This window comes from Hibiscus syriacus, unplaced genomic scaffold, assembly GCF_006381635.1.
Source record: "Hibiscus syriacus cultivar Baekdansim isolate YM2019G1 unplaced genomic scaffold, ASM638163v2 tig00111506_pilon, whole genome shotgun sequence".
NCBI classification, from domain to species: Eukaryota; Viridiplantae; Streptophyta; class Magnoliopsida; order Malvales; family Malvaceae; genus Hibiscus; species Hibiscus syriacus.
Window position 1 is genome coordinate 146,244 of NW_024063109.1, and position 16,448 is coordinate 162,691.

Consider the following 16,448-nt stretch of genomic DNA (forward strand, 5'->3'; position numbering starts at 1 on the left):
CGTTGTGAATATTGTCGAAAGCTTTCATTACACTTCATATTCATGCTTTACAACATTGTTCGATCAGGGGCCATATCAGTCATGTGCTTGTATTGACCCAAAAAAACTTGAGTTAAATCCCTCCAAGAACGTATTGGAGTACATTTTAGCTGATTATACCATTTGGATGCAGACCCAGATAAACTGTCTTGGAAACAGTGGATCAACAATTTTTCATTCTCTATATAGCCAGTCATACGACGACAGTATATAGTGATATGATATTCAGGATATGTGGTCCCATTATACTTCTCAAAATCTGGAATTTTAAAATTTGGTGGGAGAATTAAGTCGGGGACCAAGTTCAGTTCTTTGGCATCAAACTCATAAAATGACTCAACCGTCTCTCTAGAAGTAGTACAGAATTCATTTGGCTTTAACCCAGAAGCAGTAAGACAGTCAGTAGGGAATGAAACTCCAGCTTGATATTGTTGTTTCTTAACAGTGAAGTGAACTGGTGATTGGATTTCCTGACGTACAGAGGTGTGCTCAGGAATATGAGCAGGCGTAATACCCAGAGGATTTGTGGAGTTTTCAACAAGATTCTTTCTAGCAATCAAATGCTTCTCAATCATTTCTTTCATATTGTTCAGTAGATCGATCTGAGAATTAGCTTCGATTTGTGCCTACTTGCTCCTCAACTCTTCCTGTATCTCTTTTTGCTCTATCTTTAATTTGGATAGAATATCCTCAGTTTCTTTAGACATTTTTCTTGTGTCGTGCTGAGCGTTCTTGCTTCAAGGAAAAACCAAGATCACTTCGTTTGAAATCCTTATTTTAATGAATGAATGTTTTAATGTATTATGACATAAAAATGCAAAGATGCCAAATGTAAATGTAAATATGTGAATGTAATAACAAGAATACAAATTGTGCAATACAAATGCAAAGATGCCAAATGTAGATATGCAAATGTAAAAATGTAAATGTAAATTATTTAAAATACCAGAATAGGACATCCAGTTATATTAAGACTGCCCTTTTCTTTGATATTGAAAATAAATAAAAATTATTATTTAATCAAATATGTTTTAATGCATGATGTAAATTTAAAAATGTAAATGTAAATACAAACGTAAAAATGTACAAATGCAAAATACAAATGCATGTATGAAAAGGTGTTACTCAAGAGTGATCATCTTAGAACAGATTTCATTGAACGCAAAAGTTTCGGTACATCAAACAAAACTTTACATATAGGGATATTTTTTATTCCTAATTTCTCCAAAGCCAAATTAGTTTATCAGCTTAAGGGACATATTGTTTGTCTGGACTGCAACTTCTTCCATGACATTCTCCTTCATCTTCTGTGTCATTTCTCGGAGTTGCTCATTTTCCCTTGTAAGAGAACTTTTCTGTCCAAGAAGTTCTTGAACAAGATCTTCATATATGTTGCAGCTCTTTTTCATCTTGGTGACCCCTGTTATCCATTCTTCTGGGGTACCTCCTAGGCCAGCATTTTGAAAGGCTTGACTGATCTTCTGAAAATCTTCATGCATGGTTTTCATTTCTGTGCTCAATTTCTTGTTTTGGTCGTTCAAGTCCTTCAAATAATATGCTTGAGCTTCATAAAAATCTCCACTACTCTGAATGCCCTGACTGATGCTCTTACCATAGATTGCTTTTGGTATCAATCTGGTAGGATCTTTGTTTAATACTTTTGGTATTAATATAACCGGTTCTCTATGTACAGAACTTCCCTCGATCCTCGTAGTTTCTTCAGGACGTCTTTCCTTGGCCGCGTCATATTTTGTTCGATCATAAAACTTTTTATCCATTTATGATTTCTTTCCAATTGATGAACAGTCTTTCAAGTCAACACCTTTTGGTTATGCCATGATCATGCAATGTAAACAAAAGAAATCAATATAAACATATTAGAGTAATATAACATGCATGAAAAAAATAAGAAAAAATAGAATAATTAGTACCAACTATAAAAATCTATCTATCAATGTATAAATCTTAACCTCATGCTTTCTAGTTCCATGCTTTGTTTGGAAAAATTAACCTAACTGCATGATTTCTAGTTCGCATGCATTTATTCAGGAAAAAGAAACAAATTAAAAGCTAGAGTTTATTTCTCCTTTGTGCATATCTACTGACAGAATTTCGGCATGGTTTCAGATCGGGAGAGTTTCTAAGGTTTTTTATATGCAGGGTTTCAGATCTAGGAGTAAAGGTACTCGAATTGTCCATGTTAGTGCCCCCTTAGGCTGCTAACCCTCAATCCTAGTCCATTACATACTAAAGTGGATCGAGTTCAATTCGAGGGGATACATTTCTCTATGCCTGACACGGAGAATAAATTCTCACGAAGACATAGAGCATATGAACCCCGGAAGTTAATTGCTAGGTCTGACACGGAGAATAAATTCTCACGAAGACGTTGCTTTCACTTCCACTTAAAAGGGACAACTCAATTATAGAGCTTTATGTTATGCAATGCAAGTGTTGTGTGTGAGGAGAAATGCTCAAACCTTTGACATAAAAATAAATACTGAAATAAAATATTTGCAAATAAAAATGAAATATTAATAAGAAAATATATACATATTATGAAAATAATAAATATATAAAAATTTAAAAAAAATCATAAATTAAATATATAAATTTTAATTTATAATTAATAGAGACAATTTATAATTGATTTTAAAAGTTTGACCGGTCCCCAGCAGAGTCGCCAAGCTGTCGTAACCGGTTTTCGTCCGGGCATGAAATATTTATTTTAGTGGGGAAATTGATGTTAATAAATAATTTTTGAAAATAATTTGAGAGTCGCCATCGGCCTTTTGGGTCAGGTAGGTCGAATACCTAAAAATTTTCTTTTAAAATAGTTTTTAAGAAAACCATATTTAAAAGATGAACTGATCTGCGTTTTATAACCAAAAATTTGTTCTTTTTAATAAAAAAGGGGTTCGTGGTCGGTTACGTTTAGGGAAGGATTAGCACCCCTACAACGCCCAAAATTGGTACTTTTTAATTATAAATTGTCTTTATTTAAAATTTAAAAAAAATCAAAAATATATTTAATTTATTATTCTATTATTTCAAAATTATAAAAAAAAGATATTTATTTATTTAAAAATATCAGAAAAGAACTTCTAGGTACCTTAAGACAGCTCTTTTCTTTGATATTGATAAATATTAATTTAAATAATATTGTTTACTTTTTAATTTTAAAATATCAGAATAGGACATCCAGTTGTATTAAGACTGTCCTTTTTTTTTATATTAAAAATAAATATTTTAAAAGTTAATATTTATTATATATATTTATGAATATATATCAAAATATTTAACAATATAATAAAAGAATAATTCTATTAAAACAATATATTTAAAAACAATAAAATAAATTAAAACATATAAATGACTAAATTGCAGTAAAAATAAAATTAAAAAATCTAATTCATAATTAATCAAAACTATAGGGATTAAATATGTTATTTTTTTATTTTTATTTATTTAGTGACTAAAATAAAATCATCTAAAATTCGGATATTAGATTCAAATAAATAAAAAATATAAGCTAGGGATTAAAATATTATTTATTAAAATTAAAGGATTAAATACGTATTTATCCTAAATATATTATTTAATAGAAAGGACTAAAATAAATAAATCCACAATTAAAGAACCAAATTATAAAGATCTAAAATTAGGTTCAGTGACTAAAATATAAAGTTTAAAATTCAGAGGACTGCGGAAAGGATTTAACCTTTCTATAATTACGCACAGGTCCTCCCTTAAACGACGCCGTTTAAGAGAGGGTATAAATATCCTAGGTTGGCTGGCCCTTCGGGCCAACATCTCATTTCTCCTTTCTTTCTTCTCTCTCTCAAACTGAGAGAGAGATTTCTCTCTCGCCTCTCTCTAGGTTTCCCTCACCGGAGGGAAACCGGCAGCCATAGGCCACCGTACTCCGCCGCCGGCCACCGCCGCCGGCCACCGTAACGGTGGTCGGAATTCACCAAAAACACCCCCAAATTGTAGATCTAAATGCCCTAAGACCGATTCCGGTCTTTGTTTTCTCTAAAAGACTCCTAATCGGAGTAAATCTAAACAAAACCGAAGGGTTCTACCTTCTTAAACGGTGGTTTGGCAACGTTTGGCTTCCGAGGGCCACAAAGGCTTCAAGGGTAAGTCTTCTTCTTCTCTTTTCCTTTGGTTTACTGCTGTGGTTGTAGACTGGGATCGTTGGTATAGCTTATTTTTTTTTCTTTCTCTGTTTTTTTTTTTTTTTTGTTTCTGTCTCTCCTGCGGTCTCTGTGTTTTTGTCTCGCAGGTGGGTGGTGGCTTTTATAGCCACCACCGGTGCGGTCATCGGACCGGTCCAAAGAGAGGGCTTTGGTGAGTCACCGGACTACCAGTGGTGACTCACCCCGTAGCCTTGGCGTGGACGGCCGGCGTTGATCTTCTGGAGCCTTCATTCGGGACGTGGCAGCGGCGGAGGCGTCGGCAGTGGGCCATTGGACCACTTGGCAATGAGGCGGCGGCTGGGATCTGGAAGCATCAGAGGCGGCTGGGTGTGGCTAGGGTTTAGAAACCCTAGCTGAAACCTTACTAATTTGTTTAGGGTTTCTGGTTGGCTGGACCGGTTCTAGTTGGCTTGTAACTGGGCCGGTCCAGTTGTAATTATTTATTAAATAATAATAATATAATAATAATATATATATTAATAATAATAATAATACTAATAATAATAATAATAATATAATAATAATAATGCTAATAATAATAATAATACTAATAATAATAATATTAATAATAATAATAATATTAATAATGATAATAATAATATTAATAATAATAATAATAAAATGGATAAAAAAATAGTATCTTCACTATCATCGTAACCTAACTTAATAACCATATTAGATAAGTTTTAAGTGCTTGAGAAAAGGTTAAGAGAGTATTACGTTGGGTAAACAACAATTAGTTTTACGTTGGATCAAATTGTGATATATTCTCTCATATTTATTAGTTAGTTTCTTTTTGATAATTTTATTAGTTTACACTGTTGGAATGAATGATTATGATTAATAATAAGAAATGAAGAGAATACTACAAAAAATGAATTATCCTTAAATTTAAAAAATTCAATCTCAATTATTAAATTTACTTAATCCAATGATAAAAAAATAGATAAATTTTTAAATTCTACGCTATATAAGTGGATCATAACTTATACTCCCTTAAGTCGTGGGTTCTAGACACACTAGGAGCACTTCCTTTCCTTTCCCTAGAGTTCCCCTTCACCCCTCCAGATAGGATTATGATTAAATTTGAAATTTATCTTAGCTACATATTTTCACTGATCCAATAGTTCTAAATTTATGTTAAACTAAAGATTTTACATTGTGTAAAGAATCCTAACCCATTATATATATATATATATATATATATATATATATATATATCACCCATTTATTTAGATTATTATCCAATTGAAATAAGTACTTAAAATATAATTCTAATCACTTTAGACTCGATCATTATCTATGTTGTTTAGGAAGGCGTGAAACAACTAAAAAAATGCCACATAACATCATCAAAAAGTGTTATGTGACAAATTTTTTTTTTTAAAAACCATATATATATATATATATATATTAAATAGTCTGAAGTGATTACAAGTAGTATTTATTCATAATTTTATTAACATATTACAACACATGCACACTCTGCAAACACAACTGAACAAACCTGAATACTTCAGAGAAAACAACAATCCCATGGATTCTAAAATTTATATATATTTTAAAGTTTTTAGTTTATAAATATTTTGAGTTACTTGCCACATATATTTTTACTTTTCTTTGTAATTTATAAATTTTATATTATGAAAATTTATGATTTAATTTTTTATAGTATCACATAATATTTTTTTATTATATTAAACAGTAAAAACAACATTGGGTTTCAAAATTATTATGAATTATAATTTAGGTATATGATTTAATCAAAATATAATTTAATTACCTAATAAAAAAGTTGGTACATTCTGATGGTAAGTAGCAACATAAACAACGGTGAATGCTTGAAATTTGCAGCTGCCAATAAAGCTGATCCCCCGAGTCCAAGAGCGCATAGAACCTCTTGTAGCTAAACAGCAACGTAATTGACCATGTAGCGGTCACAGGTTGCCCATTTCTCGTAATAAGCATCAGACAGGTGGCTTGAAGGGAATATGAATGGCATGGGAGCATATGGAAGTGAATTCAAATGACAAAATACAAGGCAATTCAAGGATCAAATTGAGCATCTTGTATAATGATAATTTTTGCTTTTCCCGCTGCTTGCTATGAACAGAATGGAGATCACATGTGAGACACAACCACTGATGATGATGATGATGCAGTGTTTGTTAGAACCTTGATGATGAGAAAGAACAGTGGAAAAGGATCACCATTGTTGACCTCCGATGGTCTTTTTGAACTCATAAGCCGGCGATGCCAAATCAAGTGGATGCCTTTGCCTTCCATTTTTCTCCTCCCTTTTAATTCAAACTCCCAACCCCCACCAGTGGGACTGTTACTTAATTAGACTACCAAGTAGCATTCACTCCCTTTTTCTCTTAATCTTTCATCATCATTAATCCTTTGAAATTTGCAAGTGTGTTTAGCTTTGGTAAAGGGACCAATCCCCCCCCCCCCAATTGAAATGGTCCAAGGAGAAAGCTCGAAAACTAAAACCCTCTTGCTTCAAAGATAGCACTTTTTCATGATTGTCCTCACTCCCTAAGATCTCACTGGTTTTGTAGTTTCAAAAAGGATTGCCTCGTAGATGAGTAAGTTCGTATCCTTGAAATTTTTAAATTTTTACATAGTTTTGATATTTTTTAAATTTTACTAATTATCTAATTTTGTAGTCCTGAAATTTTATAATTTCATACTTTATAATTTTTAATATAATTTCTTAAGTTTGTATTTATAATGTCACGCCCTCAGAACTTTCAAGCCCTCCAGACCCAAAGATCACGACCCATGACAATAACATAACATTTTATGTCTATCTTAGTCATCCTTATTTATCACTTATAAGGGTCCATGAGGCAGGTCCAACTGCCATGGCTTGGAATTACTTAAAGTTTGGAGGCATGGGCAGCCCCCCCTGCTTGCCAACAATTAAATGAAAAACTAAAATATCCCATAACTTAAAAAGACATTAATTACATATTTAATGAATGTAACTGAAGTTTTAGGGTAATTGCTTTAGCCAAGTTAATCCAGACACATTCTCTCTGTAAAAACAGACAATGGCAGTTAACTTTTCAATGAAAAAACTATAAACCCAGAAGCATTGTTCGAATTTGGCCCTTCATTAGAGGTTTTAAAAGGCCATTCAGACAGTTACAAGTTAGAACAGAGTAGTTTGACCATAACAGACAGGTAAAAGCAACCAAAATTATTTACCTTTGGATCAAACATGGTTGTCAACCACCAACATAACATTTGTTCGACTATTTCAGCATTAGAAACCCATCGTCTTCATCGTTATCGTCATCCACCGGAGCAGGAAGATTAAGGTCTATCAAATTAACTGCCAACTTTTTGGAACTTTTAACGAAGGTTTGGGTTGTTGCTGCTGCTGCCACTCGACCAGTTACAATATGTGATCTTTTATGTCCTCCAAGAGCTTGTCCCGATGAGAAGACTCTATAACAAACAGGACATTCATGTGTTTTCTTTTCCGTCATTGAACGAGTACCCATATTTGGTGGTGCCAACTCTGTTTCGTGAGCTTTGATCTTTTTGTGACTCGCTCTGTGCCCACCCAGTGCTTGGTACGAGTTGAAAGCTCTGTTGCATGTTTCACATATGTACTTAGCTCGGGTTGTGAAGTACTCTTCTGGTTCATCCGTATCTTCTTCAACATCGTCATCTTTATCTACTTTGATTTTCCATTGGTCCCTTGAAAGCATCATGAGACAGAAAGCGACATCTTCATCATTAGTGGTGTCGGAGATGGAACTCACCGGTTCAGGCTCCTCCCAAGACTCTGTTTGACTCGGTTGGTTGGTTTTGACTTTAAGCTTCCTCGTTTCTTTATATTGCTCTAGTGTTTTCCAAGTGCGTTTAGATTGCCTCCGAGTTGGGTTCTTAGACGACTCGGTCTCACTTTCTCTGGCTTGAAGAACAACCGAGTCAGCATCAAAAAATTCAGGGTCTACTAAGCGAATACTTCTCTTTGGATTCCCTTTAAGTCCATAAAGTTGCTGTTTTTCCTCCCCTTCTGTTGAAGATGATGAATACGAAGCTGCCTCAGACTCTTCGCAGACTTGAGTCGGTGGTGCTTTCGGAGGAATTGGAAGATTCAACATGTTAGACTTCATATGAGTGCCCAAAGGTGTTCCATTTGGTAAGCTTTTCAAGCAAAGCTTACACTCGTCTTTCTCCATTGTCAAAAACACAGAGAAACAGAGTTCAGTAACAGATCAGAAGTAGATGTTTCTGTTTATGTATGTCTGAAAGTGAAGGCTGTGAGTTTTTCTTGAGGCGGAGAGTTTAAAAGAAGAAAATAAAGTAGGTGACTAGCATTCATCCATACGTACCTATACACAGACACAACGAAAATCTCAAAATAATAATAAAAATATATATGGAAAATAAGTTTTTTTAAATTAAAAGGGTAATTTACTCTGTTAAAGGGAAAATATGAATAAATAATGATTTAATGAAAGCGTATGCATGAAGGGAGAAAGAGCGACACGTAACATGCGAATACTTTGCCCGTTTATGTAAATCATCACATGCCGAAACTGCCTTTTCTTACCACTACAAAAGAACTGGTTTATTAACAGGAAAAAAGAGAGGAGATTCCAGGAATGAAAACCGGTGGCTCTTCAATTTGGAACTGCTTGTACGATGTCAAAACAGAACTGTCTCCGCTGAGTTTGATGTAACGATGAACCGCAATATGAATCCAGCACTGTCAGTGTTGGAGGCGGATCGCCCTTGTTGGTTATTTCCATCACATATAGTTTTATATACTGTGTTTGAATTAACGACTTTATTATTAACGATGCAAAATTACTAGGTTTATCGTATTCATGCATTAAATATAAATTTATATAATGATTAAAATAATATTAATCTAATTCAGAATTAATGTCAACTGTGTTCGGGGTAAACTTTCCATTAATTTTGTTGAAATGTCATATCGAAATGAAGAGTGGGGGAAATGGGCAGGAAACAATAACTAACTTGTCACTGGGAAAATTGATTTCTATACGGGCAGTAAATGCCGTTTTCTTAGGGCTTGAAACACTCGGTCCCTGTCCTATTGCTTGTCCAATTGGCTGACTTCCCATGTGACATGCGTAATGTTTTCATCGACCATCGCCCCAACATCATCTCGAAACTGCTATCAGATCATGTTTTGGATCTGATAATCACTGAAATTGATATATGCATTTCAAGCTTACCATACTTTGGAATCCACAATTGCAATTAAACCTTAATAATATTACAGGCTAAACTCTTTAAACACTGCATTTAAATCATAATCTTAGAATACCAAACTAAAGTTGGTTGGTTTGATTTAGATGGACAAAAACAAGACACTTGTGATAATTAATTGACCATTCATTCATGTTCTAACGTAGGGCAATTCAACTGTTGTTTTCTCCTTACAGATACGAGTCATACAAGTAACTTCCATGCATGCTCGTAGTGTATACTTGGATTTCTTTAGGATAAACTTAACGATGACAAATCTTAGTGATAAACGTAGTATTAGATTTGGACGCATTCCCTGGTGTCGTAATGATGGGAAAGTTTCGTCCCAAGAATGAGTAAAAAAGTATATTATACGATCAGAGATCACATGAAAATAAATAAATAAATTTTCAAGATACTGATTATCAAAATCATGAGATGTTGATGTAACTCGTGAGCTATGTTGTATACTTGTCGCTGGGAATTTAGTGTAGTCACACACAAGCCATGGATTTTACAACAAGAAATAGGCTCGCTGATTTTCAAAGGTGGGGCGAATTCCAAGTTTGAATTACACCACAAGAAGGCTTATTCAACTTCAACGGAATTTTGGACTAATATCATATTTGGTAACTAATTACTTTTACAAAGTATATAATATAATATTTATATTTTAAAATGTCTACTATGTACTTTGATAAAATATTAATAAATCAAGGGGAGGGAATGAGTGAGAATAATCGTTACTTAAAAATTTAAAATGATAATATATTTTATATATTTTCTTTGTATTTTTTATATTTAAAATTTGTCTTCATTCTCTAGAATTTTAGAAGTTTGTTCTCTCTGGAGATGGACACATAATTTAATATTATGGGATGAATTTATAAAATTTTAAGGGACTAAAATAAATTTTCAATAGAAAATATATATATAAAAAAGATTTGCCCCCTTCGATCCATCCTTGTTCCCTCCCTATAATTTTATAAGTTCGTTTCTCTAACATAAGATCTCGCGTCCTTCCCAAGAAATATTAAATATGATAATTTTATTTTAATAAAACGTCTAATGTGATATATATATGTATACTTTTAGAATGTTCAAGCTGATACTTATATTTTTTTTTATTGAAATGTCGAATATAGTACTTGAACGAGGGCAACCGTAATTGGGACCTGCCCCAAAATTTTGAAAAACCAACATTTACCCCCTCAAAATTTTAAAAATTCTAATTTGGCCCTCTCAACAATTTAAAAAATCTTATTATATTTTAGATTTTTAAAATATTTTACATTAAGTCTCCTCTTAAAATATTAATTTTTTTTATTAAGTCTAAAATTTTTTTAAAAAATTATTTGAATCTTTTTTAAAACAAAAATAAATTTTAAAACAAGGAGCAACACATTTATATTTGGATTCTATCCAAACAATTAATAGATGATGGAGAATGAAGATATACGAAATCTAAGCGTTCAATGTCAGATTTGTGGATTTTAGAGTGTTTTTCAATTTAACAGACACTAAGATCACGTTTATGAGGACGAAATAAGTGTAATAAGAAATTTTGAGATTCATTGGTTGCCATAGAAGATGATAAACTATGGTTGAAAAAATAGCCAACGCGATGGTTGGAATCCATGTTGGTTTAAGAAGAAGAGGAGAAAAGGAGAATGAGAAAGAAATAAGAAAAAAAGGAAAAAAAGATTTTTATGGACCCAAAATGATGTTTTGACGTAAATGTAACTTTTCGTAAAGATTCAAAACAATGTCATTTTGATGTAAATTATCATGTCATCACAACTTTTATGACATAATAGAAAAAAATCAATCTTTACAATTAATAGATCAAATTGAAAACTTTCAAAATTTAAAAACTAAAATAAGAGTAGTATTAAAATTGGGTTATAAATTTTACAATTTATCTTTTAAAGGAAAAAAAGGGTGGTGACAATGAATGAATTTGAATTTGACAACAATCAACTGAAAAAAAAAGAAGGATAGAAATGACGTAGAAGTGGCTACGGAAAGCCGCCACCGCTTCAGTTGACGCAAAAAATTTGTGATAACTATCAAATGAGAAGTAAGTGCGACAGATGTTTTTTTCTTCCATTTATATTTTTGAAGGGAAATAGGCTTTTTTTTAGTACACAAAGGTAAAAAGGATCTAAGCTAATTTACTATGTTTCTTCTTCGATCGTTCATCAATAGGTTTCCAAGGAAAATATGCTTTTTAAACCTACATAATGTGTTTATAGTTTTATTTATATAATGTCTATTATAAGAGCAAAATTAGGATTAAATATTAAGGTTTAAATATAAAAATTAATAAAATGTGGGTTTGGCTTAGGATTAGAGTCTAATTCCATAACTAACCAAGATCTAAAAAGTATTTCAATTAAAAAATGGTGTCCAAAACTTAATTTGTCTAATTTCAAAGTTTACAAGGACATAAAAACTAATTAAAACCTAAAAAACAATTAATTGTGACTTAATTTATCTAATTTTAAAAGTAGTAAGAATCAAACTTATTAAGTGGTCTTAATAGTAAAAGATAATATTATTCTATTTAAAGGACTTGAATTTGAGTAGATGTGTCTGTATGGTGTGTTGTCAACAAATTAAAAAGAATTGAATACATAATACCTTATAATCACCTCAAACTGTTTAAAAAACTGATAAAATTATAAAATGTAAATATACTTAACAAATAGAGAACCAATATTTAGTTTACTTAATTTTAAAACTAATAGTTACTTAAAAATGAAGTCTAATGTTTGATAAGAAAGAAGGAAAAAAGTCCAAAACCAAGGGTTAGTGTTGATAGGGTTCAGGGTAATCGTTTGAAAGAAAATGATAATTTGAGTTCAAAGGTGCATGTAATCAAAACTATAAAAAAAATCTAATATTAACTTTTCCAATCCTCCTTTTTTGGGTAAAAGATATTTTTATATTTAATAATCATACTAATATTAATTATTTCAGATTTGAATAAAAAATTAAATTAAATATAATTATGAGTATTCAAACTAAAAATTTTATTTAAAAAGACACTGGACCCAAGCGGCATCTTGTGTATGTTGATACATTGATTATCTGTTGAATGTTTCAGAGTTGAGAGCCCAATCAAATGGTAACAGAAACCGATTTAGGGCCTGAAAGGTCCAGAGCCCTTCAGCTTGGTATTTAGTGCAAAGGCCTTCATTCTCATGTTAGTGCCCAAACTGCGTAGAGAGTGGAGACATTGCCGCCTTCCTTTTAACTCATGTCACTGTCGTTTTCTACAAACCAAACCTACCTTTTGTCTATCTCTAAAATCCTGCTCGTGATACATTATATTATTAATAATTTCGGAAAGATGATTACTTTCTTTTTATATGCAAAATGGCCACCATTTTTTGTCTCAATGCCAAACCCTATAACCCAACAATATTGAGAGAAAAAAATGGGAAAAGATATGTCTTTGCTGGGGGAATTAAGGCCGTACATCACCATCGTTATTCGTTAGTGGACTAACTCTTTTAACCTACTGCAGCATCTCAATGATTAATTGTTAAGCATTATTTGCCTCATGTTTATATGCTGAACAAGTGGGCTAATCGCTTCATGATTTTAATTGCAGTTTGTGATGGAGGCTTTACCTTTTGCTTTAAATAAAGAGTATAGCTTTGTTACATAAATTTAATGTTCTTCATCCCAGTTTTAACTAACTGCATTTTATTACATCAATGAACATGTCATTTTCTGCTTTAAGTTTAAACTACTCAGAAGTTGACAGCTACATTAGCCTTAACAACTTCAAATGTACATTAATGTTTCTGTATTCTACTCTTTCACTCATTTGTTTCATTGGTATAGGTCTTAACATATTTCAATTGTTTAACAGTTTATACTCGTAATTATACGGATATATTTTTGTATTTATAACTAGTCTTTATTGTAACTTCAGACAGACCATCACATATATACATCAAATCTTTACAAAATAAAAAATAAAATAAAAAAACAGAGAATGACTACTCCGCAAGTCATAACACCATTGCAAAACCAGAATGGGGAGAACGAAAATTCCCTGGATGATGTAATTATTACAACAAAATACGAGCAATGGAGTTGTGTCTTGTTTCTTTAACCTGTCTTGATTTGATTTCTTCAGCACATCATAGAGTCTTCTCGATGTGGTATCCTCCTCCAATGCTCACTTCCCTCTCCAAGTGACTACAATAACTCTCGAACACACTCACATTCACATGTAACTTGAAATCTATCAAGAATAAAAATTCAACCTCCAACTTATTTAGTTCCTTTTTTGTCAATCCCCCTACTCGAGCAAAGTACGAATTCCTGTAGTTCCTGCTCCACACGAAACACCAATACCATTAGAGCATTGTACTGTAAAAAGATACTTTTACAAGAGAAGAGGGAAAAAAAGCACTCACGTGTCTTCAACACACTTGGAAGCGACCATGATGATGGTTATGAGAAGCCTGTGTACGTTTCTTGCATCGATACGAAACCATGGATTTGCTTGGCAAAAGCGATCGATATATACGTATGCGACTACATAAATGGATGGTCCGGCTTTGGTGTACTTGAAGATCCTTTCTAGGTAGGATTGAATTGTCATGTCTGGTGTCTGGTGGCAATGGAAAACTCTGCTTCTGAAATCTTTTGTGAATGCCCATTTACAGTTGTTGGAAACCCTTTGGTTTCTGGCCATTGTTCTCTCGATGAGAGAAGCCAGGACTGAGATCACCAATGGGGTGTTTGCATCGTTCTGATAGGAGTAAGAGTAAAGATCTGATCGAAGCTTTCTTGGAGAGGTTGTAAGGGAAGATGCAGTCATTTCTTTGAGTTGAAAAAGACACAGGGTGTGAACTCTTAAAAACGAAAACATGAAGGGATACACATTCTGTGAGGTTTAATGAGGGATATATAGTGGGATTGAGTTGGTAATGTAAAGAAAGATGGGACAGTGAATAAAGAAAGACAGATGAAATTAGGTTGGGTGATTTTGGAAGGTGGGTGGAAGCCAAGATTATTATAGGTATAATTAGAGTTAATGATTCCGCCATATGAAGCCGCGGTTGAGAGTAAAGACAGAGCAGCTAAGCTTGATGAGTTTTGTGTATCCTTTGGTCAAATACAGAAGAGGTGACCGACAGGGCGATGAAGGCAAAGGATGGGCAACGAATGATAAGAGCAGCTTCGTGTTGTCAAGGTTTGAACCCATAAAAACAAGACGGCATTTATTAGTATAGCTGTTTCTTTGAAATCCACAAGTAAGACTCGTGTGTTTACACAATTGCACTGGCTTTTCTTTTGGTAGCTATTTTGAAGACTCAAGTCTCCAACTGAACTCCTCCTGTGCTACCCATGTGCACTGGCTTTTCCATTAATTAACTAATTCAGATTAGTGACTTTCCGTCCCAGTTATCTCATTCACAATATTAATGCTTAAACTTTTGACTTTACTTAAAGGACCTAATACTTTATCTCACTAAATCAACTAGATTTTTAGTGGTGTTCCTCTAATATTTAATGTCTAACTATCAATGTTTGTAAAAAAAATATGTCATCTAATAAATATATAAAAAGTGATAAAATATTTATTCTAATTATACTTTTTAAAATCTTTTAAATCCCTAAATTCCTAAAAAAATATCATGAAACTCCTAAATTACTAATCCTAAGATCCCAAAATCTCCCTTTTTGGTTCATCATCGTTGATGAACCTTGGACCATCAAATAAACCACCATTGTTTATGTCTTCCATTGTCAGAGTCTCGTTGATCAATCTCTCTCTTACCATCTTAAATCCCTTTAAATTTTGTTCAGTCATTCACCCATTGGTTTGTTGTTGACAACGAACCTACAATGTTACCTGAATTAAATCGACAGATCACATCACTTTAACTTACAACTATCTAAATAAATTTAACAAATTAGGGATTAAGAATTTTGTGCAATGATGGATGATTCATCCGTAATAGAATGTGTTTGGGAGATTAGAGATTTCAAAGTTATTTTTTCCGAATTTAGGGCTTTTAGGTGTTTTAGAAAATCGAAACATTTTTATTTTTAAAAATTATAAAAAAAAATTAAAAATCAAATTATATATTATGTCATATAATTGTTGGATAACATATTTTATTTTATTAGCACTAATAATTAACTGTAAAATGATAATAAAATAAGAAACACTTATTTTAATAAAAAAAATTGGTCGCATAAAGTAAAAAAATAAATATAATTTAGACATATTTTGCACATTACTTGAAGCATGCCGACACTAAATTCACCTTATCCTTCAATTGGTATATTTGTTAAGGATATGAATGTATTTTAGAAATTCAAAGTGTATCTGAAAATATCAATGATGACATGTTCACTAATAAGTGGTGGTAAGGAAATACAACCATTATGTATTATTATACCAATTCAATACTGTATATAAAATATTTTGTACATATGCAAGCGGCCAAACCCTAAAATATTGGAATCATAATAAATCACTATTGATTAGATTCTCAACATCAAAATCAAAAAATATAATATTAAAGTAAAGAAAAAACGTTTTTTTTAATAATTTATGATGATTGTAAGGTAGAAATTATTTAGAATATATTTTTAGTCATTGACAATACACATTCACATATACAATTGCTTAAACTTAAGATTTATAAAGAGAATACTATTTCTTTTAACTGTTGAGATTATTTAATAGGTTTATGAAAAAAAAACAATTTTAAACTAATATCAAATGAAATCCTAAATTTCGAAAACTATACGAGTACACCAAATAAAGTTGTCAACGATTTAAGTGTTCACATCTCAATGTCAATCCTTTTTTGTTTATCAATAAATGTCAATCCTTAGCGATGAACATCTCTCTGTTGATTTATAAATTATAATGTATGAAAAATATGCAAAGTTGTAAATAAAAATATCTTACCAAATAAAAATCAT

General features: G+C 32.1%; 2 protein-coding genes across 2 annotated transcripts; both read right to left on the reverse strand.

The window, feature by feature from the left end:
* Positions 1-7,503: 7,503 nt before the first annotated feature.
* Positions 7,504-8,443, reverse strand: LOC120164202 (zinc finger protein ZAT9-like). The gene has a single exon (XM_039173958.1). The coding sequence runs from the start codon at positions 8,441-8,443 to the stop codon at positions 7,505-7,507; it is 939 nt and encodes a 312-aa protein (XP_039029889.1). The 3' UTR covers position 7,504.
* A 5,061-nt stretch (positions 8,444-13,504) lies between these two features.
* LOC120164203 (cyclin-U2-2-like) lies at positions 13,505-14,446 on the reverse strand. Its single transcript, XM_039173959.1, has 2 exons — positions 13,919-14,446; positions 13,505-13,832 (listed from the first exon to the last, which is right to left on the reverse strand). The coding sequence occupies exons 1-2, from the start codon at positions 14,374-14,376 to the stop codon at positions 13,640-13,642; spliced, it is 651 nt and encodes a 216-aa protein (XP_039029890.1). The 5' UTR covers positions 14,377-14,446; the 3' UTR covers positions 13,505-13,639.
* Between the last annotated feature and the right edge of the window lie 2,002 nt (positions 14,447-16,448).

Excerpts from the sequence above, each read along its gene's own strand:
- LOC120164202 (XM_039173958.1), bottom strand. The coding sequence starts at position 8,443 with ATGGAGAAAGACGAGTGTAAGCTTTGCTTGAAAAGCTTACCAAATGGA.
- LOC120164203 (XM_039173959.1), bottom strand. The coding sequence starts at position 14,376 with ATGTTTTCGTTTTTAAGAGTTCACACCCTGTGTCTTTTTCAACTCAAA. Across the intron at positions 13,833-13,918 it reads TCCAAGTGTGTTGAAGACAC|GAACTACAGGAATTCGTACT; the intron begins GTGAGTGCTTTT and ends CGTGTGGAGCAG.